The sequence below is a fragment of the Topomyia yanbarensis genome, chromosome 3 (genome assembly GCF_030247195.1).
Source record: "Topomyia yanbarensis strain Yona2022 chromosome 3, ASM3024719v1, whole genome shotgun sequence".
In the NCBI taxonomy this organism is placed as follows: Eukaryota; Metazoa; Arthropoda; class Insecta; order Diptera; family Culicidae; genus Topomyia; species Topomyia yanbarensis.
Window position 1 is genome coordinate 420,952,481 of NC_080672.1, and position 26,454 is coordinate 420,978,934.

The 26,454-nt window shown below is 39.3% G+C and overlaps 1 protein-coding gene across 1 annotated transcript in view; it reads right to left on the reverse strand.

The window, feature by feature from the left end:
* LOC131690328 (lachesin) overlaps window positions 1–26,170 on the reverse strand; it is a 51,631-nt gene extending 25,461 nt beyond the window's left edge. The window contains exon 1 of the mRNA XM_058976021.1: window positions 25,350–26,170. Coding sequence (XP_058832004.1) covers window positions 25,350–25,887 — 538 coding nt within the window. The 5' untranslated portion in view covers window positions 25,888–26,170. The remainder of the gene's footprint in view (window positions 1–25,349) is intronic.
* Between the last annotated feature and the right edge of the window lie 284 nt (window positions 26,171–26,454).

Here is a 26,454-nt window from a genome sequence, read left to right on the forward strand (position 1 = left end):
TTTCTGAACCGATTTTGACAAACTTGATTTTAAATGAAAGGTCCATCAGCTGCTGATGAATTTTGTGTGGATCCAAGTTCTGGTTCCTGAATTACAGGGTGATACGTACGATCACGCAGCAAATCCCTATTCTAACGAATTCTGCGATGAATGCAAAAAGGTGAATTTTTTCCAAAATGTAAACACAACTGTTGAATTTGTAGATCTAGGTCACCAACAGTCATTCAAAGTCTCTTTGGCCACACTGGCCACCATCGACGGATCCGAAAGCATCCAAATTCAGAATAACGGTTATATTGGTTTCTCGAAAATGTCTAGAACGATTTGATCAACTTAGTCTCAAATGAAAGGTGTTGCGTTGTCGGAAACTGATATTAAATTCCATCTCCATCCGACTTCCAGCTCCGGAGTAACGGGTTGTGGAGTGCTATCACATAGAAAACTCCGATTCAAACCGATACCGCGATGAATGCAAAAAGGTGCTCTTATATATACTTACCAAGTGTAATAAGAATGAAAGACATTTCCATAATGTTATATTGTATGAACCAGCTATTAAATCATAGTTTGGAGAAATGAGAAAGGCACAATTGCACCTCTAGGTGGATTAAAACAGGTTTTTCATATATCTTCGTTATGGTGCAATATTATTAAAAACTGATAAAACTTTTCAATTTAGACTGTCGTTCGCTACGTTTTCCACGTAGTTGGACTATTGTAATTATTCTAGGAGAATTGTATTGAGCATTAGAAGGTAAAAATTGACCAGATTCTAGCATTGCCATGGAAGCACCTTTCTTTGTGAAAATAGGCTTTCCGTGTTTCTTGACCCAACCGTTTTTAAGGAAAAATAGCTTTGAAACCCTACATGCACTAGAAAAAAGTTGGGCATGAAAGGGTTAAGAATAAATTATTGAATTCAATAACATATATCTTTGATTCAAATATGACACATTTTTTGCGTGGTGGCTCCAATATAGAAGTAGAGAAAGATAGAGGTACAGAAAGAAAGATTTAGGGATGGTACCACAAGCCAGCCAGCGTGTACAGTAGACTGCTTAGAAAAATAACGAATTGTTGAAAACTAAATTGGACTCAACGTTGGTCTGGTAGTTAGACTTGTCCAATTTGACTCAAACTTGGGGCAGACACGCCTGGTGGGGCTAGGATCTACTCTAGTCCGGCAATTATCCTATCTGTACGTTAAGAATCGGTTGCGAAGTTTCTTGAGAGTAGTAATTCTATTAAATTATTGTAACGTCAAGACTATTTTATTAAAATTAAGCTATGAACATCAAGAGAAAAAGAAATCGAGCAAAATCACTTCCGATTAATATTTAATATTCTGTTTTGTGTACAATTTCTATTAAATATATCCATTGAATAGAATATCCCACCATACAGCTCCTTCAAACAAAAATATTCTTATTTGTTGGAATCTGTTGAAAATCGCTATGAAAACAGTATAATATAAGTAGTGTGCCTTCCTTTCCCCGCCCAATACTCTCGTGTCGATTTCGAAACTTGTAAATCATTGTTTCACCCTCTTGATTAATTCTACGTTCTGCTGAACCATTAACACTTTTAAACCAGCTGAAAACCTGAAATCAACCTTACAATTTCACGCTTCCCCACGCAAATCATTCCATTCATCCCTCGTTACATATTTAATGACTGACCACAATTCCAGTTCCCCAAAAAAAAAAACAAACCCTGGGGACATGTCTGCACTAATTAGACGATATATCTAAACTCTTCCACAACCCAGAACGACTCTGTCTATCGACTAAACTTGTTAGCTTCTTTCGTTCCTTTCTCAAACATAGTTAGTAAAATCGACGAATTTTTAATTTTCCGATCGCGTGACTAACACCGATCACGCATGCATGTAAGAAAGGCCCTACATACATATAAATGGCGGTTGAATCGTCAACGTCCAGGGGCTTGTCCGTGCATGCATGTTGTCAGTGTCATAAACACAGCACACCCACGTATGTCTAGTCCTGACGGCACCCTGTCAACAACGAGGACCAAAAAAAGAATTGGCCCTTCGCCATCAGGCAGTGGCCAAAAATGCACCTCCATCATACGCGTAGGTCCAAGTTCTATGTCGCCCCTTTGTTTATTACCATACCGCTTCAGACTGTTGCCAATGGTTTGTGTCGTAAACAAATTTGCGTTGGCAAAGGGTAAGAAGATGTTAATTTGTTTATTTGATAGACAACCCCGAATGCAGGCGAATAAATGCCGTAAAAGTAAAACAATAACAATCATATCGAAGCGATTAATGTATAAGCGGAAAAGTTGTAAGTTTGTCGTTGAAATAAAAACGAAATGAGAAATCAACCGATGTGAAATACACAGTGAGGTTAGGGGATTTTTTGCCTGTGGTTTTCTAATCGCCGCGGCCAATATATGCTGAACAACTGCAACCTTTCCCTTGCGTCAATTTAAAAAGCAATTTTATGCACACACCACAACCCATGAATAGGTGAAAAGGGAAAAAAGACGGAATAGGTTTCCTCCAATTAACGGTGCATTGTGTTGTTCAATGTCATAATTCCTTACTCGTCGATCTGTGTGCCCGTAAGTACTGACAGTCTGATCAACGATTTATGATTATCTGCGTACAAAATAGATGGAAAGGTACACCGAGGGGAGCTTCACACTACAGTGATAACGAACAAATGCTTCTCAAAAATAGATACCTAGCTGAGTGATGCATTTTTTTTCAACCGTCTGACATAACATTCCATTTATCCTGTAGATCATTCCATAGCGAAATGAAATAAAAAATGGACTCCAGTTCAGTGTAGTATAAAAAGGCCGAAAGCCCTTGAAATAATATTTGGACAAAACTGCATCGTAACCGCATTGAATTGCATTCTGCAGAGGGCCAAAGGCGGGGTGTTTTTGTTGCAGGATCAGTGATATAGAAACTCACGGCCCATGACAAATCCAGCCTGGAAGTTGGCCGTCCTACTGGTTCCGCTTTTAAAATTACAAAACCATTCGACCAAAAAAAAATAACAGAGATGACGGACGCATATGCTTTTCCAAAGAAAATAACAACACAAATTAGAATACAATAGATGGGAAAAGTCACCAGTGCGTTTATTTGTAGATACAGTCTGTGTGCGGTTGTATATGTTGCAAGATGTTGGGGGTGCATGATTCAGTTTAGCTGTGCCAAGCTGGAAACTAATTCCAGCCATGAATCATGCGGGTATAATTTGAATGTCAGTTCTGTCAGGTTTTAAGTGTTGGGACTAACTATAATTAGAAAAGAAAATCAATTCTTTCTATATAGGGAGAAAACGAAACAAGTTAATGGCATGAGTGATGGATTTTTACAGGAATATTAATATTCAATGTGCGTATGAAACCGATAAATTCCCTAAACTATATTAGTTATGGAATTCGACTTCGTCTCATCAGAATCCGACACTAACTTAGTGACTCCAGGCAGTTGCAAATTTACAATTTAACTAATTTTAACACCCGCTCAAACTGCTGCTGGGAGAGTAAGTAATAGTTTTGAAATTTTCAGTTTTATATTATAGATCTATCAAAATTATGAATCTTAAACTGAACCACTCCCGAACGTGTACTTAGGCTGTTACATGATTCGAAATTATTTTCCCCGATCCATCGAATCTGAGTGCATGTGCTGAATACTCTTTATATATTGAAAGTTTCAAACGTATTTCAAATGAAGGAACAAAGAGAACGGCAGCGAATATAAGTTATACAGTTCGCAAACAAACAGTTCAAAAAACAAAATCAACAAGCTCTACTGGGAATATGATTGTTTCGGCCCAATTCCACTTTGAAACTCGCATATAAAATACTATTCTGCAGAACATGCCTTAAGGAATTCGAACGCTGTAAAATAATAATGCAAACCTGTGTTAAAAACCAATCAGTGCTTTCTCTTGGTCAGATGACATTACTTTTGGGTTGGCTACCAAGAATCGCCGTTGATTATCTCGCAACTCTTTGAAAATAAATCAAAAGTAAAACAGCTCTAACATTACTCAGTCTCCTCGCCCAGTAAAATCTCCAACTAACCCCTGCCTTTCCATAGACGCAAATCTAGTTGAGTCCGCCCGTGCTTTCGAAATACCTACAGACAAATTTATAATTTAACTAATTAAGGAACCCACAAACCGCCGGAAATATCGTGAATCCAGCGCACACATAAGCATAAAAATAAATTGTTGTTTTCATTACAATATTTTCAATACGAGAGCGGTACGTACATTTTGAACTTCAGTAATATTCTCCCTATTCAACTAATTGCTTATCTTTTTTCACAAATCGAACGGAAAATGTTCAACGCTTGCTACTGATACTTTATCTTATATGCAGAACATGTTTAAATAGTTACAATTCAATTTTAATTCAACCCCCTCTCGCAGATTGATGGGATTGACGGTATTGTAAACTACAGACACTTTATACACAGGCTAGCGCAGTGTCAAAAATTGCAGCCAAACGAGCATGAGGGTTTTGAGAGGGAAAGTGCAAGAGGAAGCCCATGCAAAGTTTATGGGAGCTTCCGTGATGCCAGTTTACATTCATGGTTGCTAGTTTTACTGCTTTTCTCTCCGCTAGTCTGTTATATAAGGTGTCTGTATTGTAAACATCATCAAGCCACAATAGATTCAATAGAGTTATCTAAATGTAAGGACCTTCGCTCTTTTTAGTTTCCATTTGCACCAAGTTGTACTACTAGAGGTTGATTAGTTCTCATGTTAATAAACCACCAATCATTATGACTACTCAGGATTTGATTTATATAAGAAGCCCGCTTCAAGATGTTGATTACAATACGCCTGGATAATGGTGTATCGAGGAGGCCGGGAGGGCTGATATGAGCCTTTTTGCTGTTCTATACCTTTCCTCTGTTTACCCGCTCATAACCAACAATCAACTAGTAACAAATAGGTAATTGAGAAAGGCTGTGCTATGTATGGTGGTTGGCTATTCAAGTATTAGTAGTGTTTGAAGTACTAATGTATGTCTTTCATGTGATGATAATAACTTCACCCGCCTTCAGCTGAGTCAGTAGAGATGGTGATAGTGAACGTTTTAACACTCACACTTCAGCTGGATCAATTAAGAAAATGCGCTCATACCTATTAGACAACACGTCTCATGGCGACATGACCGGGAAACTTATCGATATAAGGGATCCCAGTCTCTACCAGAATTTTAACCGCACACCGATATCATCATATCTGATATTTAACATCAGACTCACGGTTCGCGCGATCATTCAAGAACACACGCAAATATATTACAAAATCACGTTTGCGTACAAACGTTAGAGCCCTTCGCGATTTTCCAAGCAACCTGCGCCCACGAACTCGCAAACATGATTACACCCTGGTGATAAGCTGAACTTACCAACGTCATCTGAAGCGTCGACCTACAAACTCCCACGCTCGCGCCATCATGAATCGGGATCGTCCGGAAGTCTCTATCGTCGGTACCAACAGTCTAGGTTCATGTTAATTAATAAAAAAATAAAATTGAAAAATTAAGAAAAAAAAATAACTCCCATATCCACTATACAAAACGTTCCATGGCGACATGAACGGTAACTCTAGTGATATGGGGTAACTAACCTGTCAGAATGTGATGCGTACACCGAAAAGTAAATATCAGAATGACGGTCCGCGAATATGTGAATGGCCGCAGGGTTTCAAAATCGAATTTATTCACGTGAAGTCACATACACGCGACAAACACGTCAACATACGAAGGCTTAAGCCCTTCGCGATCATCTACGCACATCTATGCCCACGATCGCGCAAACTTGATAACACTCCGGTAATTATATGAACGTTTTAGTACTTACGAAGTTACAAACGCGGTCTCAAACGCGAACCCGCAAACGTGCGAGATCATACATCGGTCACATACGGAAATCTTTACCCTCCATTCGAGCAACTTTGGTCCATACATTCAGTTAGACCAATCAAAAAATAAAGCTCATATCCACTAGGCCACACGTTCTACGTCGACATGACTGGGAACTCTAGTGATATGGAAGAACCCACTTTCTTCTAGAATCTGAACCGTATACGAAAAATTAAGTATCAGATTCACGGTCCGCGCGCGATCATTCTAGAACACACGCGAATATGCGACAGGCACATGGTTATAAAATAGAATTTATACTCGCGAAGTTACATACACGTTAGCACACGCGACATACAAACGCACACGCGATCGAGTATGTTAACGTACAAATGTTCGATCCCTTCGCGATGATACACACGATCGCGAGTCCCCACGCCCGCACATACCTTGACCGTACAATGAATATCACATTCAGAATTACGGCCCGCTACAATTGGCCTAAAGCAGTGTTTTGGTGGGCGCCATTGCCTGTCTCGTCTGCAAATTGTAGTATGTGATTCTGAGGGGGAGCCCTTCCGAGAACCTACCTCTACAGCTCCAGTAGGACAACTTTCGAAAAAAAAATTGCTGTGAAATAAATTACATGAAATATGACACGAACGAAAATCATATGCTTTTTGATGCTCGCATTGAGTGCAACGAATTCAACTTAATTTTCAATCACATTTTTGATTCAAGCTCTGTATATTTATATTTGTATTGATTTACATGCCGTTCAAATTTAATTGTTTTTTGGTGCGTCATGAATTTTTTTGGGTTTCTCACTCTTAATATTATCCACGAGAAAATTGCACCGCAAGTCCTACTCCGAATGACGCAGAATAATCAAATTTTGTTGAAATAGAGTTTAACGTGTAGTGTTCATATTTCGTAAATTTGGTGAAAGTTCTTTGTACAGTTTGGTTAATTTGGTGAGATTTCTTTCTATAAATTAACATAACCAGACAATTCAGTCGAACATACATAAGAAAATTCAGCTCGCCCATCGCAAGAATTCGAAATTATCCCATCGCAAACTCTCAAACGACTCGGGGCAGTTAAGGTTTCAAGAGCGCCTGATATTTACAGCCAGAGAAAATTTTAATATTGCCGAAATATACAAACAAACAATGATTCGCTATTGTCCAGGATTTTTGGACTGGCAAGATAGCTACAGTTGCGGCAAACAAAGAAGACAAAATTCATACAGATTTATGTCATAATTGAGATTGTGAATCAAGGCAGGGAACTTACCACAAGGAGTGACTACAAACCGTCTCTTTTAGACAAGACTGGTTTTTCGGCATTTTGGCCTGATTTGACATCGTGTCGTTATGCATAATCAGTTTTAGAGTTGTATAGAGACATCAAGATCAATTTTGTGCCCCGGAACTACAGTAAATCGAAAAAATTACGAATAATTACGAAGCAACAACTTAAAGAATCAGATGCTGCTGAAAATGTAATGAAAGTAGAAGGAGAGCAGTTCTAGATACTACTGTGTAAAAGTTTATGAATATCATTAAAAACTGTTTTTGGATATAACATATCACAAATTAAATCTTTTTCTTGATTTAGATAACGAATTAATTTATTGTCACTGTTCTACGTAGCGCTATAATTTCGTAGACAAACTTTAGTTCTAAAGCTAAAAGATATCTAATATACTAAAAGTACACATTATATAAACTACATCCATACCGCTTAATTTGATGCATTTTATGTCGTACTGAGCTAATTGAAATTAGAATGTTCCGAGGGTTTGTTGTTGTCCGATCTATTTGACCGTTTCTTTATAACAGGGTTGTCACAACACTAAGACAATCTACGAAAACCAAGTAACAAAATGTCAATAAAATCCAACTGTTAAAACTATATCTTACGTTACAACACGAAAATGTCTAAACATATGTATTTCACAAAAATTGATATTTATTTTTTTTTAAAGTGTTATTCTTTACATATTGAATGTGATTAGTTACACGTTCCTAATGTGATGAAACTGTACACAATGTGGCTTCAGAAAAGTCACATTTCGTTTTTCAATAAACATTCCATTTCGCTAACAGAAGGCTTTGAAATCAATCAATATTGTGTTGGTGAATTCCCTACAGATGATTTAAGATCAGGATGATTCATTTTCGAGCTTTGCGTTTCTTGCTTCAGGATAAAAATAACGACTCTTTGGTTGGTCGAGTGTCTGTCGCCGTGGCTCATAATTTATGTTTGCGTTTGGCATTGAAAACAATATTTTAAACAAATAAAGATTGGGCCTCTCTTTTCTGTTGAAGTATGCATGGTACCGGTAGTGCAGACAGCTAGTACGGTTTTATGCCTATCCTCATCACGGGGCCCCTAAAATCCGGGCGCTCCTGGCACGGGCCCAGTGTGCCCATGCGTAAACACGATACTGCGCTTTACTGTGGGACAGACCAAAGGCGTTGTCTATGTTATAAAGGCTCGCACAGAGTGTAGCCAAATCTACCTATCGAACAGTCAGATGGCAACCCAAGTAGCAATTCTAGTTTTATAGCACACTACAAGTGCATTCTAAGTTTTAAGAAGGTCTTTAAGAGTACCATAAAACCTCGATTGTTACAAGGGTACCAATCGTGCAAAGTAAACAAACATTCTTCTTTCGGAGAACATGCAAGAATAGTATTAGTGTTGAGAAAAATAATATCATGGCGAAATATTTCAATCGTCGAAACAAAACACTGTATTCAGTTTATTATACATTTTTGTAACAATGTAAAATAAATTACAAGGAATAGTATTATGAATAAAGTGCTAAAAGCCACGAAACAGTAGGTTTTCAATTCACTCCATGTTAATTTATTGTGTAATTCGGTTGAAGTCATTCAAAGTTACAGCAAAAACTGTGGGTGCCAGAAACAAAGAAGAGGGCATCATTTTTGGCAGTGTTGCGCATTCCTCTTTACGGGACTCTATAATATCACAGACTCTAGGACAGACCTCACACTTACTGACTGTGTACGGTCAGTGAAGGAAGATTCGTGTTGCGATGAACGTGCAGGAAAAATGAAGAGTGACTGTCCGACACTAAGTACCCTGAAAATTTGCAAATTCGATCATGGTTTGGAAAAATTGTAAGAATAAATATAATGTATGAAAATCATATACGACCGAGCAAGTTGTAAATCAATTTGGGTATTGCGTTGCGTTGCATTGCGTACGCACGGTATACTTCGTAGATTGCAGACTGATGACTCTCATTTCCACCCAGACTACTTGAGGAGCATTGTTTGGGAATAACAATTGATCCAGTCCAAGTGAGAATTTCGCCTGAGAACCAGCATTGCGGGCCACAACGATCTTTACCGTAACTTAGGATACGAGAAAGGAAGTGTTGATATGGTACTTACTTAACGGAAGGCCCCGACTCAGTGACTTTCCCATAAGTACCACGGATCGGGTAGTGAGTGGGTTGTTAGTCAGGATTCGCCTCAAGCAAGCGATGCGACTGAGAATATATGTGCATAAAAAGATTGAATAGTTTATTGACTGTAGGATACATAAATGTTCTAGATGTGAAGGCGTTTAAACTCTGGGTAACCGTTTATCGAGAGTTTGTTTCATCAAAAACAATTTGAACTCCGGACAGCCGACTGTCGGGAGTGTTATAAAAATATAAATTGGATCATAAACAATGAGTTTGAAAGTGGTATTGTGGACCATTCATTAATTATGTCACGCAAAGATTGTCCAATACTTTCTAACTTTCTCTCATATTACCAAGCTCTTTATCCCCTTCGTTTAGGAACACAATACTACCGCTGCACGCAAAAGTGTTCATGTTCTATGGAATTTTCTATATACATAGTACAATCCTGCGGAAAACTGCCGATTGCGTCAAAGCACATGACATGCTCCGCATCCCATTTATGTAACTATTTGCCATAGCTCTTCCCCCTAATAGCGTGCAGAATTTATAAATGGTCCTTTATAGGTATTATCACAAGTGTATTGAGATCCCGTACTTGAAGTTTTCCACCTCGTTCGAGTAAACGTTGCGATATTACAATGAAGACGCGAAACAGGAAAATTATCGATGCTGCGTTCCTAAACGATATTAATATCATACACGAATCAAACACATCCCGTCTCAAACTAGTACGTACTTATTCTTAGTTCAGCATATTTGAATGAGCATTTAATGCACTAAAAGTAAACCGTTCAGAATATATTGGCTCAAATGGCACGTTCCCCGTACATAGTCGGGGATTTGTGCTGAAATGATCGCCGCAAATTGGTAATTGGTTTAGAATTGTTCTAGCGAATTGTCTATTCTCAACCCTCATACATAATTCAAAAGTCATTATTCACTCAGGCAAGACCATGCGTATTCCCCACGCGCAATAAAGACCCAGTGGATTCGTTTCTTAGTTGGTCAAATAAACACTAAACAAACAAATAAATTACTTTGCTCAGTCTGTAGAAATGTCAGCTCGATTGGCATCAACCGGCGGATACGTGTTCACTTACAATGCCATCAAATCGAAGAACATTTAAAATTACATACGACAAAATATGTGCAATTCAGAATATAACGAAATGAAGACTGCTTAATTATTTGTATTAAAAAAAGATCGGAAAAAATTAGTTGCATCGAGGTGGTTCATTTTCAATGATAGCACTGCTGATGAATAACTTTATAAAAATGGGTGATAAGGGACGTGGACGAAAATAGCTGACCACCACCAGTTGTAAATCAATGTGGGTATTGGGTAATTTCTCATATACTATTTGACTACGACAAGTGTCCAGATAAATAGCATCATGATTCTGATTTTTATCTCATTTTGTTTTCAATGTTCAGATTACACAATGCATAATAAAAGCAAAAATTCCCAGGCAATAGGGGGCTTTGCACGGCGCTCCCAACCCGAAGAAGACCTTAATTAATAACCATTTAATATAATTTAAATACATTTCAACGTGTCGTAACCTCAAGCGAGATAATCTTTCCCATTTCCGTCGCGTCTGGACGGAATTTTTCATGTGGTCTCAGCAGTGTTGCAGTCGAAAAGGCTTTTGCGGAAGGCTCCATCCAGAACCTATCCATGTAGTAGGTGTATATAATAATGACTCTCTAAAACACTTCTGCAACACGACTAACCAGTCTGTTTCAACTTTTAAAACCTTCCGGATCAACTTATCCACAGCCGGCACCATCGAATAGGTATGTATGTGTTATTACAGCAGGTAGCACAAAGCAAGGTGAAAGCAGATTGCATGCATCTGGTGCTATAATTTCCTATCTATCTTCTGTTTTCAGAAATAAAGGAAATGTAAGATATAGCTAAGAACTGATCAATGAAAAGCGATGAAGCAATTTGTGCATTGTATACCCGCTTTGGGTTGAAGTTCAAAGCCCGAGGTCCTAAATAAATCTAGCCTGCCTGCCTGCCTGACCATCGAGGCACTCGAAAAGGATCTCAACGTTTATGGTTGGTTGTAAAAGTACCTGTTTCGATCTTGCAACGAGAATATTTGTTGAAAGAAAAAAAAACTACAAAAATGTTAAAATCAAACAATGGGCGGCGGATGAGTTATAGCACCATCAGTGGTAGTTTTCGTTTGCTTTTGATTTTTCAAACTTTTTTTTTTCGTTTGCTTTTTTTTTTCAAACTAATCACGCTTTTACAGGTAGATTTATTTTTATTTTTGGTAACAACATACGATGCGGTTACGCCAAATTCTGCTCAGCCGTCTGGCAAACAGCAATGGCAATTTTTGTCAAATCAACTTTTAATCTATTTTCATTTGATCGGTTAACCCACGATGGTCACCCAACGACGATTAAATAGCAGTGAAAAAATGTCACAAATAAAAACATAATTTAATTGCCACAATTAATGGATGCCGCTATCCGCCGGTTGACGCCCCTTGCCACAGCACTTATTGGCGTGCTGACGTCGAACGACAGGCAGGCAGCTCATCATACGGGGTATTCTGAACTATTAGGCTAGTCGAAGTGAAATCAGTAAAAAATCGAGAATTGACGTACGAGTAATACCTTTACTTGATCAATTTCTAAAACGGATTTAATATTCAAGTACGATTTTGTCTACGGCATGTTAAGGGAACATTAAAATTACTTACATGCAGTTGCTATGGAGACGTTGCCACACAACAACGTGACAGAACGGTGACGTTTATTTCCGTTTACGAATTGTTTTCAGGAGAACACCTCATAGTTTGACAATCAAATCAATACCTATTTGTCTTTTGACTTATATATTTTTATTTTTATTTTAGCAGCAAAACAATGCAACCCATAATTACTAGTCATCAAAAATTTGACGAAAGGAGAGAAAACATTTCACGCGATTCGACACATTTCCCTCGCCTAAATCGCCCAATCAATCCAATCGGGAAAAGGCTGTTGTAAGTGACACAATCCAAACAAAAAAAAAGGCGAACTAGCTGCAGTCTGTCAAGAACCGCTCCTCCGATCGAATTGCGATCCCATGGCACGACGTTGCTGCGAGTATCAAGAGCGCTAATAAACCCGCCATCAGCAGTGCAGCTGTGCGCTCCGAGCTGAACTAAATAAAAGTGCACGAGAAAGTCACACAGATTATGGCGGCCCTTTGCTCGATCTGTCTATCCCTACAGAGCGACGAGTCATCGACCTACTCGGATGATTGTTGGTTAGTTCCGTCCCACTATTGACTATTCACATCGGATCGGCGACAGAAGTAGGCCTAATGGGTATCGTGATTGGAAACCCGCTTGGATCAATCCACGATAAAGCACCGCTTTAAAAATTTCGTGTCGGACTAGTCTAAGTATAAATTTATAAGAATTTTTACATTATTATGTATTTTGAATTACCACAGAAGCAAAGGGAAAATTTCCTTCTGGTAAGAAATCACACACCCGCGCAATAAACTGTTCAGTTCTATTATTAACCGTTACAATATGATCGTTAGTCCCACCCACCTAGAAGTAGGTAAATGCAGGAAGAGAATTCCACGCCGCATAGCGGAACGATAAAGCTTAAACACTCAGACATTTGGGTATGCTTCGAAGATATTGATTATTTATCTTAGCTTTGACCGACAGTAATTCCCACCTTTGGAACCAAACAAATTAATCGAACGTTTATAACGGCCAGGTCAACTTCACGCCTTCTCTTGGGGTCTCGGTTGATAAATAGACGTTCCTGTTATCGGAAATTTAAATTCTAACTTTCACCTTCACACCTATGCTAATGCTAGTTTGTATGTAATAGGGCTTAACAAAGCAGGCCGATTTACGGCCATAGTTGTTTATTCGCTCTTTTCTAGCACGCGCGCCATGACGCGGCCACAGCGGCCTTTTCTCCAGACCAGAGGCCCTATAAAAAATTCAAGCTGGAGAAGGAAATTGTATCTATATGTACCTATTCTAGCTTTCTAGTCGTTCGACTGCGGAGTGCTCATGGCGGAGATAGTAGGTACGATGCATGCAAAACCGGTTCCAGTTTGATGGTAGCATTAGAGCCCGCCGGCAAGAGACGGTCGATTTCATCTCAGTATACCTCAATACAAAAGTTGCATTTTCACTGCTCATCCGCGCCGAGAACGGGTCAGCTAGCAATACGAGCCAGATCTGAGGTTCTGAGAAAATAACATTGTAAACATTCTGCTAGTAAACCCGACTGGAAGCTGGGGACGTTGAGCTGTGGATTATGTTTTGTTTTTAGAGCCTTCCAAGTAAAGTGGTTGTAAAATTACACGAACGGCTTATTTGGAAAGTTCTACCGGTTCAATGGAAGGAAAAAGTTACATAGACGACAGTGTGGGTACAAATTGTTGGAATAAGTGGTCGATAAAGATATAATGCTAGTAATATATGTAACCGCTGCGAGCTTGAACTGCATGCTCAGATACAAACAGATATTTAGGTAATTTTGACTCCCAGAAACAGTGGATTCAATGCTTGGCCAGATATCAATTTTTTAGAACAAAAATTTGAATTTCGTTAAGAAATATCTGGTTTGGTAGACTATCTGTACCTGTGGTGACATTGCCACCGGGACCGCCAACCAGGATGTACTGTCACACTGTCACGCCACTGCTGTCTTGAAGATCATGGTGGGTTGTTTTGATATTCTTCTTAGATTTGCTACGACCGTGAAATTTTCCTGCATCTTTTTAGACTGTACTGGTTGTGGCTATAGAAGTAGGGTGATGAGCCTATTTTGGCAGTTGAAACGCAATGCCTCATATTCCATTTGTGTCGATTCTAACTAGGTATCCAGATCATGGACGCCAACGTGTGATTTGTAAAACGAATCATTCTGCTTTTTTCAGCCGATCAAAACAAACGTAAACATCACGCACATCAATGAAACTCATCAGCTGTTAGTAGAAGAGCGCCCAGAATTGCGCACGCAGAAAAAAAACCATTCGAAGGTTAGCAACTGGAATGACCAGTTTCACATCACACATTGCTTTCTCCCGATCCGAATTGTATGTGCAGATGAAAATAAAATATCTGCAATCAACAATTAGTTGAATAACTTGAAGTAATTGATTACTTATACCTGAAATTGCATTACATTATATTTACAAGTTCATGTTTTGGTTTGGCAGCACTGGTGATTCTTTTCTGTATGATGGATACAAAAAGTTGGTTTTGATTGTAGTAGTGTATCAGCAAAACATGCCAATAATAGGAACCCCCGTATTTAGTTTTATCCTATTATAACACTAGGCCTATTCTAGTGTTTGACGAGTGATTTTAAAGTGAAATTATCGTAAAAAGGTTCTCCAGCTAAAATAAAGGTATGTATCAGTGCAATGTTTAGTATATTTGTGCTGGAACAATGAGATATGAGGCGGTAAATGCTGGCTCGTTAAAGTTTATTTTGCTAAGCGCCGTTGCATCCAGTTTCGGTTCACTACGTGAGTGAGGCGGATTAGTAGATATTTCAATAAGGTGATTTTGTTTTAATTAAAAGTTGGATTTGGAGGATAGTTCTAAATACATATGTGCACAACAAATAAAGAATAAAACTTGAGCTTATTTTTTCTCACCTGTTTTAGCCAAATCGATAGTGTCATTATCTCATATGCTTGGTTCGAAACCAAAGGGTACGAAATAGGGTCACAATAGGCTCTACTGCCATAATAGGCACATCACCCTATTATGTGTAGTCGTTGATGATTCAATACTCGTTGGTAGTTAAACCACCGTTGCGGGCTACCCCTGAGTCGAGTTTCTAGTCCTATCTGGACGGTCTGCTCCTAACTTGAATCCAATCGGACAAGTTTAGTTACAGAACCAACATGTTCGAAGTTTATATAAGATTTCTCGACAATTTTCACGAAGACTAACTTGCATTTCCACCACTAGGTGGTACTGTATGCACCAACTTATCCCGTGATTCTGAATGTGATATTTATTGTACGGTTCAGGTATGTGCGGGTGTAGGGACTCGCGATCGCGTGTATCATCGCGAAGAGCTCGAGCATTTGTACGTTAACGTATTCGATCGCGTGTGCGTTTGTATGTCGCGTGTGCTAACTTGTATGTAACTTCGCGTGTATAAATTCTATTTTATTTATATATTTATTATTTATTTTTTTAGCCTTTCGCATACTCGCGTGTGTTCTTTGGATAATCATGCGCGGACCGTGAATCTAAAGCTTTATTTTTTGTGTACGGCTCAGATGCTAAAAGAAAGTGAGATCTTCCATATCACTAGAGTTTCCGGTGATGTCGCCATGGAACGTGTTGTCTAGTGGATATGAGCTTTATTTTTTAATTGGTTCTACTGAACGTATGGACCTAAGTTATTAGGACAGAGAGCAATGGTTTCCAGACGCGACCGATTCATGAGCCCGCGAAAACGGACGTTTGTAGGTTCGCGTTTGAGACAGCGTTTGAAACTTCGTAAGTGCTAAAACGTTCTTCTTATTACCGGGCTGTTATTAAGTTTGCGTGATCGCGAACGTAGGTGTGCGTTGTTAATTGCGAAGGGCTTAAGCGTTCGTATGTTAACGTGTTTGTAACGTGTGCTCGCGTTCATATGACTTCGCGTGTACAAGGCTGGATTTTGTAACCGTGTGGCCATTCCTATATACGCGTAGGTTCTTGGATGGTCACGCGGACCTTCATTCTGATAGTTAGTTTTCGGTGTACAATTCACATTCTGACAGGGAGTAAGTTACCCCATATCACTAGAGTCCCCGGTCATGTCGCCATGTAACGTGGTGTCCAGTGGATATGAGAGCTTTCTTTTTTTATTGATCCAATTGACGGCATGGACCTAGTCTGCTGATATCAAGGATAGAAACATCCGGAAGTGACTGATTCATGATCGTGCGAGTGCGGGAGTTTTTAGGTTCACGCTTGAGACCGCGTTTGAAAATTTAGAGGAGCTGAGACATTCACTTTATCACTTTATTTATTATGTTCACGAGATCGCGGGTGTAGGGGCCGTGGATGGTCGCGAAGGGTTCAAGCATTTGTATATTAACGTGTTTGTCACGTGTATGTGACTTCGCGTGTATAATTTCGATTTTATAATGATGTAGTGATTCTGATGCTTAATTTTTAGTGTGTGGTACAGATGGTAGAAGAGAGTCCGTTTCCCCATATAACTAGAGTTCCAGCTCATGTCACCAACGTGATTGGTTCAACTGAAGACATTAGTCCCAGACTGCTAGGATCGAGGTAAGACTTCCAGACGTGACCGTTTCATGATCGCGCGAGTGGTGGGTTAATGTTTAAGACCGCGTTTGGAAGTTTAAAGATGGCACGTTTGCTTAACTACCGGGGTTTTTTCATGTAGGCGAAATCGCGGGCGTAAGTATGTGTGGATTATTGCAATTGCATGGCACGTTTGTGGCCAGATTAGTGTTATCGCGAAGACCCCGAGCGTTTTTACCTATATGAGTATAGATAGCGTATTGTAGAGATATACTAATAAAAGGAATCATAATGCCGAATAAAGAAAAAAGATGTAAAGAGCTCGATTAGAAGTGTATACTATTTTGGTATACATCAATAATAGAAAAGCAAACTAGTAGATGTACAAAAAAAACAGACTAGCGAAGTAGAATAGACAAACACATGTAACATGCAAACTCTTCTAAATGCAGAAAATGTTGTATATTTACCATTAACGACAATTGCATGCTGTTAGACTTTCATCATGCTATACTGGCCGGGAATGGATGACTCACGTGCGTCGGTAAATTCATTGTACCCTAATTTATCCAATTCGACTTTCCCGAATGAATAGAACCAAATGCACAAATTGTTCACCAGAAGTATTAGCCACTATTCTATCATATACGCCAGTTCTCTGCATCCATTCCCTGACCCAACTGTCACAAATACTCAGACGAACGCATACATAGATAGACATACGACTAGCACATAACGATTGTACACTAGTACGAAAAACTACGATTATTACAAAGCGACAACTAATAGGTTTCTAATTATGTATTTATTAAATTAATTCATTTATTAAATTAATTCAATTAGTATATGTACGATGACCAATTCGACCGATAAATGGACACACAATGACTCCCACTGTAAGCCCCGTCCACGAATACCGCCATCAAATTGTGGAACAATATTTGCAAACACGGCACACAGCAAAAGTCAATGCACGTCGACCCGCCAGTCGGCCACATCACCGCGCACAGACCAGTGGTTGAGCGTTTGTATGCGCAGGTGCAGAGTATGAAGAAACATAGAACATAAAAAAGGTGCATAGGCCCTATCGGTCTCCTCGATGCACCACTATCGAGACATAATGCAATAACTATCTTAAAGCAGTTGTTCTTTAGCGCTGATGCACACAATATGCCTGATGATGTTTGCAATACCGTCAATCCCCTCAACCTTGGGTAGGGACATATGGAACTAAAATTTTGTACTCAAAAGGTGACTAATATCATGTATTAAAATAGTTCCAAATATACTATTCAGTTAAACCCAACTATTATTTCACAAAAAAAGCAAAGTTCGTGGGAATCCACTACTGATTCGCCGTCACGTGCTATTAGGCCCCATGCAAAACTGACTTAGACATCACTTCATTGAAAGTTTATAAACTTCTCCTAAAGAAGTTGGATTGATTTCCGGTCTTCGACAAAGTTGTAGGCAATAAAATTATCTTTCTTATTTTCGCTTGCAGTGATAAACATGCATGCATTTACAGTGCCACGTAGCGGTGAAAATGCAACTTAGTGCGCTTTTTTCATCCAGCAGAGACTCTTGGTGAAACCAGCCAATAAACTCAGGGGAGGGCCGATGGAGTTTTCAAAAATTGTGTATTTTTTTTTTCTATTGGACAATCTGAGATTTAACTTTCAGTGCTGAAGTCTGGATGTTTATTTTGGTTGTAGTGGTTTTTTCTTAAGAATTTCCACTGGCACATGGCCGTTTGATTATCATAGATTCACACCGTGGTCTGTGCATAAGGGTGGCATGTTTCAGGGTCACGAAGGAAGGAGTTTAACCTCATTTTCACCAGCCGAACACCGTTGGGAATGGCGGAGAAGAAATTTTTGCAAAAGTCATCTTAAACGAAGATAATTTTCAACTGTCTTTGTTGTGCCTGGGAACATATTTCAAAGTAATTTATTTTCCATTATTCATTTGTTTCGGAATAATTTTCTCTAAGAATCTTCCATTCAATTTTCAGTAATTATTTGTTTGGTCGTCTATTGTTATCAGTATATTAATTTAAAGTTTAAGCTCCTCTCGAAACAGGATCCTAACTACGGGCCTGCTGGCGCCCTACCTTCGTAATATGGAAGCAAATCGGCTTTCCATAATTTTCCTGGAATCATTCAGAAATCTAATATTTGAATGTACGGTTGGTGCTCGCATAATCAAGAAACCCTAGCAATCCGCAGCAATCTTATGCCCATATTCTTTCCTGCAATTACAAACATTTGCTCTGTGCAAACATTTAACTTCTCGGTTTATACTAGATGGCACGGAAAATGTTTTCAACTTAAAGAAGATTTAAATAGAAACGACCAACCGCTATTCCGTTCGAAGATAACCTTTAGCTGCTTTCTGTTGCTTGTGTGTGTTATCTCAAGGATGAGGCAATGTACAGACTCCGACAGTAGCAAACGTATGGTGGGTCTAAAGACGCCGAATCCTGCTAGATAAAGACTCGCCAACTCTAGCGTTTATTTACCATCTATCTTTCAGTGTCATCTTAAGTGAGTCAAAAGCACTCAATTCTAAGAAAGTCTCTTCGAATCCTACTCGAACGACACGGGCCATTGACAGATCTCGTGCACGATTGGAATTAAACTGACAGATACATGGAAAACAAACGATAGAGATGACGAGTCTTCATCCGAGGGATTCAGCGTCTTTAGGCCCACCAACGTTTTAACTGTGAGGGTCATTCGCTTTTCTCAGAAATAATATACATTTCAAATTATTGGTTCAAAAAACAAAAAAAAAATGAAAATTATTTCGATCGCCTATCTCGGGGGCACATTTTGGGCTTTCGCGTGGTATTTCTGAGGACGACAAGTTTTTTTTCCGTTATTACCTTTACAATTTTCTGTTTGTTGGTTGTTCTGTCTGCCCTCTCCATTGTTTTCATCTACGTCCATATCGTTGTTGCTAGAGTAGTTTCGGTTTTCACTGTTGGTTGTTTTTTATGCTTTTTGTGATTCTGAGTGACTTTGGTGTGTTTGTCTTCTTTTTTGGTTATTCCTTTGCTGGGTGTACTAGAGATTGGCTTATTGATGATTATCATTTGACTGGCTGTCTGTGGTTTAGCATTGGAAGGGCTGTTTGTCAGTGTGTGTGTGTGTTGTAGTAGATCCATTTTCCTAGCAGTTTTGGCGCATAGTTTACCGTAGTGTGCCGTCTGGTTGCAGAACTGGCACGTGGGCGTCTGCCCAGGGTATGTTCGTAGGGTTCTTAGCATATAGCTTGAGCAGATTTGCATTCGAAGGTAAGATGAAATAGGTTGGTGCAGCTGCATTCTAACCACATAAACCCCGTTGAAAGTGCCGGTGAAAAAGTTTCTCCAGGTGCCATTGCTAAGGAATTCTCCTCCGAATTTCGACATGAATTATTTAATGTACTCGGAGAGGTGCGAAATCATGTAGGCGAATTTCACTAATATCCTTGTGAATACAAACGGGGATCTTAGTTTTAAGGTCGTCGTATTTGATGTCGTATTGCATGTTATTTACAATACTAAAGCTTTTTTGCATCGGATAGCATATTGAACGTTATCAGTACCACATTTTTTGTATGATGTAGTTGAAGGTGTGTCCCTTATGTAAGTTCAAGGTCCATTTGCACTTTTAACGACTGTTCCTCATCGCGACTGTAGATCTTCTTCAGGTTTGCGTAACGTCGACAGTATTTTCCATTAGTGGGCACACTTTTTTCCGCCGAATCTCAGCTTTTTCACATGTTTTGCCGAAATTTCAACAGCTAAGATATCAAGAAATAATTTTTTGGCTGAGATCTCAGTAAAAGTGACGGACAAAATTTCACCGAATTCAGCAAACAAATCTTACTTTAATGAGATATCAGTTTCTAAATTTGTTTAATACGGCTGTTGGGAAATCGCCGACTCCCCTGGCCGCCCCTGGCGGATCCAGGGGGAGGGTCCTGGGTGTCTGGACCCCCCCCCCCCGAAAATTTTTAACTTCTTGAGAAATTTTAAAGTAGTTTCTAATTTAAATTTGTTCTATATTCAAAATCATTCCAGACCAGATTCGACCACCAAAACTGATTTTAATTAAATGAGAGTATTACATGTTACGTATTGTACAATAAACATTTCAAAATCGAAATTTCGGACCCCCTCCGAAATTTTCTTCTGGATCCGCTAATGCCTAGCGGAATAGGGCCATTAAGCCGACTGCGACTGTGCGGTTATCCTTTCTTCAATAAAAATACACAAGTGTTTTTGATTGAAACGTGACAGATCATTGAGAAAACCCCATCTCTTCTTATGTGGTTTTTGTTTGAGGCGAAACTGAGTCAGTTCCTAACCCCAACTGCTGTCAAAATGTATGAACTGACAGCGGTTGGGGTTAGAACCTGACTCAGGTTCAAGCGAAATCGCCATTAGTCTTCCCAACTGTAACTTAGAACGGGTTTCAAGCAATATTGGAGGCAAATCAATCCCAACTCACTGCGAAAATTGCGTAACGTGAAAAACGCATTAAAATGTCAATAAATCGAAAGCGTTTGCGGTAGAAAAAAAACTCGCTGTAGAATAAATGTATGACTTAGGGACCTTAATAATGTACAATGCACATCTTCAACAAAGTGCATTCATTTTATGCAATTCAATTTGTGGGAAACCACCCGTTGTTAAGACTGGGGACTGATCGTAGTAGCCATGCGCGACGGACGCAAGTCTTTTTTGGCTCGTGTCAATTTTTTGAGAGAAAATATGAAAGTGTTCCAAGATTAGGTTTTTTTCAGTTTTCGTTTGGTGTTTAAGAATAAAAAAAAAACAAAATAAGTGCAGTGGTCTAGCAGTAAAAAGTGTTGGCTCCTCAAGCCATACTGGATCGCAGTTGCGTTTTCCTCCGGTCTGGCTATCAGAGGCGAAGATGAAGAACGAAGAGATTGAATGTGGTTGCAGGCTTTCATTCATCCAGCGGATTTCCCAGGAGAGACGGCCGGAGGGTGCGACATGGTGCCCAAGTCAGTGTAACAGCGGTAGAGTGTCCTAACACGTTGGTGAGATCCATCCTGCTTGTCTTGTTTTTTTTATTCAAATGAATGATACACTAAACACGCGTCAATTCCATGCGCACTTATTCGTGGCAAGGAATCGAAAGTTTAATAATAATACTGGTGTAATTTTGATACACCTATTATAGTGTGCGGGGCTCGCCGACGGGAAAATGACCTCGGAATGTACCGCTAGGTCTCTGTCATTCTGAAATGGGGGAAATTGGAAAATCGGCAGAGCTAACACATCCCGAAATCAAGTTTCAAGGAAGCCAGACCATATGCAGAAAACTTTTTTTTCATAATTACACTGCCGGCCAGTGGGATCGGAACAAAGTGCATTCATGTCTATAACAAAGTTGTTTCCAATGGCATTCTTAACAATTTTATTGAAGTCACCAAATCTCCAAATAATGTTTTTTGAAAAGTTGATTCTCCATAATTTCATCTAGGATTAATCAATCACCAATAATTCTTTTTAATTTGGCCTCTTTATCCATCCCATAGGGTGGTCAATTTTATAAATGAAAGTACAAAAATCATTCAAGGCTCTTTAAAATCCATCCTGGCATACTAGACATACGGAAAATGCAATTTTTCCTTGCCTGTCTACTTTCCGGAAAAACAATATGAGGTTTCAGCACTCTCAAGTGGGTTTAATTTTTCCTACGTTGTACACTCAGAAGAATAGCCTCAACCAACAAACTTAAAAAAAAATTAGATTACCGGTTGTTATTGTAGGTTTTATTGTGAAAACGATTTTTACAGTGATATGTAATCAAAAATTTCAATTTCGAGTATTTTGTTTCAAAAACACGTTTTTCTCTTGATTAGGAAAAATTACTATCTCAAGGATGTTGTGGCTATTAACTAGTGTTGCGAAACGAGTGAGAAATATATAAAGCCCGCTCTTTCGTTGTCTTTATTGTACACGTTCGAATGAAACAAAATCTCGCGAGAAACCCAAGCGTTCATCTAGTATGTAGCGCAATACCAAGAAGCTTTTCTCGCAAATGCTCGTGTGCTGCGTTACCTCGCAAGCGAGAAATTCATTAAAGGGCCCTGGGGAGTGTGAATGCAGGAAAAGCATGGGCTACTAAGAAAGTTCTCACAATTTCGCATGAACGAGGAAGGCTTTTTAATGTTTTATTTGAATATAAAATCATTCTAAAGACTATACTTCAAAATCTATAGTCGCACCCAACTCTCTAGCGGGTGGGAAATGGATCAGATGGGTAACCAATTGCAGTGTATTCCATGTGATCAAAATGTTTAAACCCTCAAAAAGGCAAGCTAAAATTGACTTTAAGAAGTATCGGTCCTAAGACCCAATGAAATTAAAAGTCTCTTTTTGGTCGTTTCATCAGTGAGAGAATCGAAAGCCCGAAAACGCTCGATCACTGTGACTAGCCGAGCCTCTGAGCCTTCTTACATGTTTGAGGGTTAATAGCATCAGACAAACGAGATGAGTGTAGCGGAAGATACGGTTATTGAACCAGATCAAACGTCAATCCAACGTTTCGATTCAAGTTTCAATTTATTTTGATCAAAAACGATGAAATGTTTTGTACAACACGTCTACAAAGTTCGAAAAGCACCGAACAGGAGCGACAACCAGAACACGGAGGTGAAACTTGCACGAGGCAGCTATGCTGGAAGTTGATGGGGGAACTTGTAGAAATCTGCTACAAAATTCTTGTTTGGCCAGCGATTCGCAGATGTGGCATATATTTCATTCTTCATCACATCTGGGACAAGGTGACTACATGTACAGATTTCCATGTGAAACCATAGATTTTTTTCAGCAATTTTTGGTCACAGATTCTTTTTCAAAGATGACAGATTTTTGGCGTCTTAGAGAAAATTTCGCAGATTTTTGTAAATATTCAGATTTTTGGAAATTTTATACAGATTTTTCTTAGGCATCATATATGCTAAGAAGAATTTATTGACTGAAACACAGATTTCAATGTGGCATCGCTGATCTGGGACCGATTACAGACAAATGTACATGATACCCTGCAAAAGTGACAGATGAACTTCTTGCGGTCTCACGAAGGCTCAATGCTTTATAAGATGGTGAGCATATTTTTACTTTTTATGGAACATACAGTTACGGGCGAAACAATAAGACCACCAGGTGTTATAAATTCTTTTCTAAGCTCCACGCAATGTGTTAATGAGCGTCACCAACTTTGTGGCATGAAAAGGAATGTGATGCAAATAGATTTGAAATTTTGGGTGAAATTGGTTCAGTGTGGAGCCGGAAAAACATCAGCGGCGTTCACAAATTTTGCGCATGTACCAAGAAAATCAGGATCTCTTACAGCATGCTATTAGCAAGAACCTGGGAATGGCTCAATCTACGTGTTTTGAAACGGTAAAACGAACGATTGACTGTAGAAGAAAAGTGGCCAAAATGGATCTCCGTATAGTGCGAAGGATCACAAGCCTGTAGTCGAAGCTTTTAAGGGGAATACCAATAGTTCGGTGAGAGACGTGACCAAAAACCCGTATATAAGCAACATTTTTGTTCAAGAAACAAAAAAAAAACAAAAGATCATAGAGAATGTGTTTTTATGGTTTGATCCTCTGGAAAACACATGAGCTTATTATAGGCTTTCCGTTTCCTCGGGTTGTGTTGAACAAATAGGATAACGAATCCTACTATTCTATTTACTTTTGGAACTCGTAATTCAATTTTTGCAAATCAAACGAATATTTTATTCCAAATTTACGAGTAAACAAAGTAAACATCGCGTGAAAATGGCTGACATCTCCAAACACATGTGATAGTGACATGAAAACGTAACTTTTTCATAATTTAAAGCATTATTCATGAATTTGACAACATATTTTTAAATTTAGTTTCGGATTCTTCTCGTCAGTAACTAGCACCATTTTGCTGCCAGATAGACGATATATCTAAACTAGCAATAAATTTAGCACTAGTTAGACACTCAGTTAAATCCAAAAAGTCATAGTCTTGCATGAACTAAGCAAATACCAGGTTCTGGGTGATGTCTCGGAGGATAAGCATAGACGCTCTAGTTTACTGATGAGAAAGCGGAATAAGAAATACTTTTTTCGAGCAGCTAGGAAAAATTTTGAAAATATGTTTTTTTGTCGATACGATATTTATAAGCTTGATGAAAACTATCTGGTGCTAAATTAGTACCTGATACTGATGAGGCGAAATCGAAACGCTATTCATGGCTTATTAAATTGTAAGTAATGTGCCCCTTACACGCAAAAAAGGTTTTTGTCTAATTATCTCCCTAGGAACTATTAATGCATAGTGCACTGTAAATAAACTGTAATAGCCTAGCCACTATTCGCCTTCACGATTTTTTCTCTTAAAATTATACGATATCTTCACCATTTGCTGTTAATTCCTCTCGGGAACCCTTCACATAACCCATGTTGATAGTTCTCATATACATCAAGGCATTGTCATAACTAAGCTCTCCTCGTTAGACTGACTGAGCTGAGCTCGCGCATGAATCATCGTGCACACATCGGCACCTAAAATGATTCAACGATTCATCAACGCGTCTCAATTAAAGCAACTTGGAGCCGTCTTTTGTTCGTTCTGTTTTTGCACTTTTCCCAATCCCCCAAACACACAGACGGGCTGCTGCTGTCGCATAACTTCACGTATAACAGTTCAAAGAGGAAACGGGTAAAGCATTAGCGCACAATAAGAATGTAGATGGACTGACCTGTTGGCAGGATGGCGTTGTTCTCCCGACGCCAGGTAATCTGCGGCTGCGGATAACCCGAGGCGTAGCATTCCATCTGTACCGATTGACCTTCCGAGACGACCAGCGACTGGGTGGAGTTATCGGAGATGATTGGAGGCCGAAGAACCTGCAGCTCTACGTCGGCCGTGATTTTGTTGGTCACTGAAAGTACCACCTGACACTGGTACACTCCCGCGTCCGTTTCCTGGATGTCCTTTATCTGCAGAATGTAGCTGGACGACGAAGGGTCATAACGTAACGAGAAGCGAGAATCTTTCAAAACTAGGGCACTGCCCGTCGATAGGAACACCACGTCCGATCGGTCTCGACCGGTTTTGATCCAGTGGACGGAGTACTCTTTGGCATACTGGACGGAACACTCGAGCTCTACCGTACCACCGATATCCTTGATCTGTTCCTGCGTAATGTACGAAATTGATGGGGTTCTCTGGGCGACGCAAACAAGTGGCAGTAGCACACTTGCCAACGCGAACATTTGAATTTTTAAATGATTCATTTTCTTTCACTTATTTATGAATTTCACAAACAGAAATCTACTCTATTTTCTTCGAAAATTCAACAAATCTGAGGATCAAAGTTACTAAAAAGTAGTTTTTTAATATTTAAAACGCACCACACCCTAGCTGGGTCGCTTACAGGTATTAGAGGGGGATCACCTCTCCACCATCTACCGAAATGCACAGATCACGTTACGGGCACTCTTGCAAGCGAAGCGAACAACACGACGAACGAACTGCTAATGATAGAATAAAACCACTACCAGTAGCTTTCTGCCCGTGTACTTTCAATATTGAACGCGGTTTGTTTGGCCCCTTCAACCACGCTCGTTGGCTATGTATGCATCAATGGAAAAAAAAACCTTTCTGGCGCATAAGTTGAAAGAGAGCAAGACGAAACATACGATTGTTATGGTGACAGAAAAGGATGGAAAATAACAAACAACAAAAGGCCTATTCATTCAACACATTGGAACAGGTAAAAGCTTCAGCATAAAAGTTTCCTATTTGGTGTTTCGATTCAAGCCACACACAGGTGAGATGACGAGTGAGAGCTTGAATTAAGC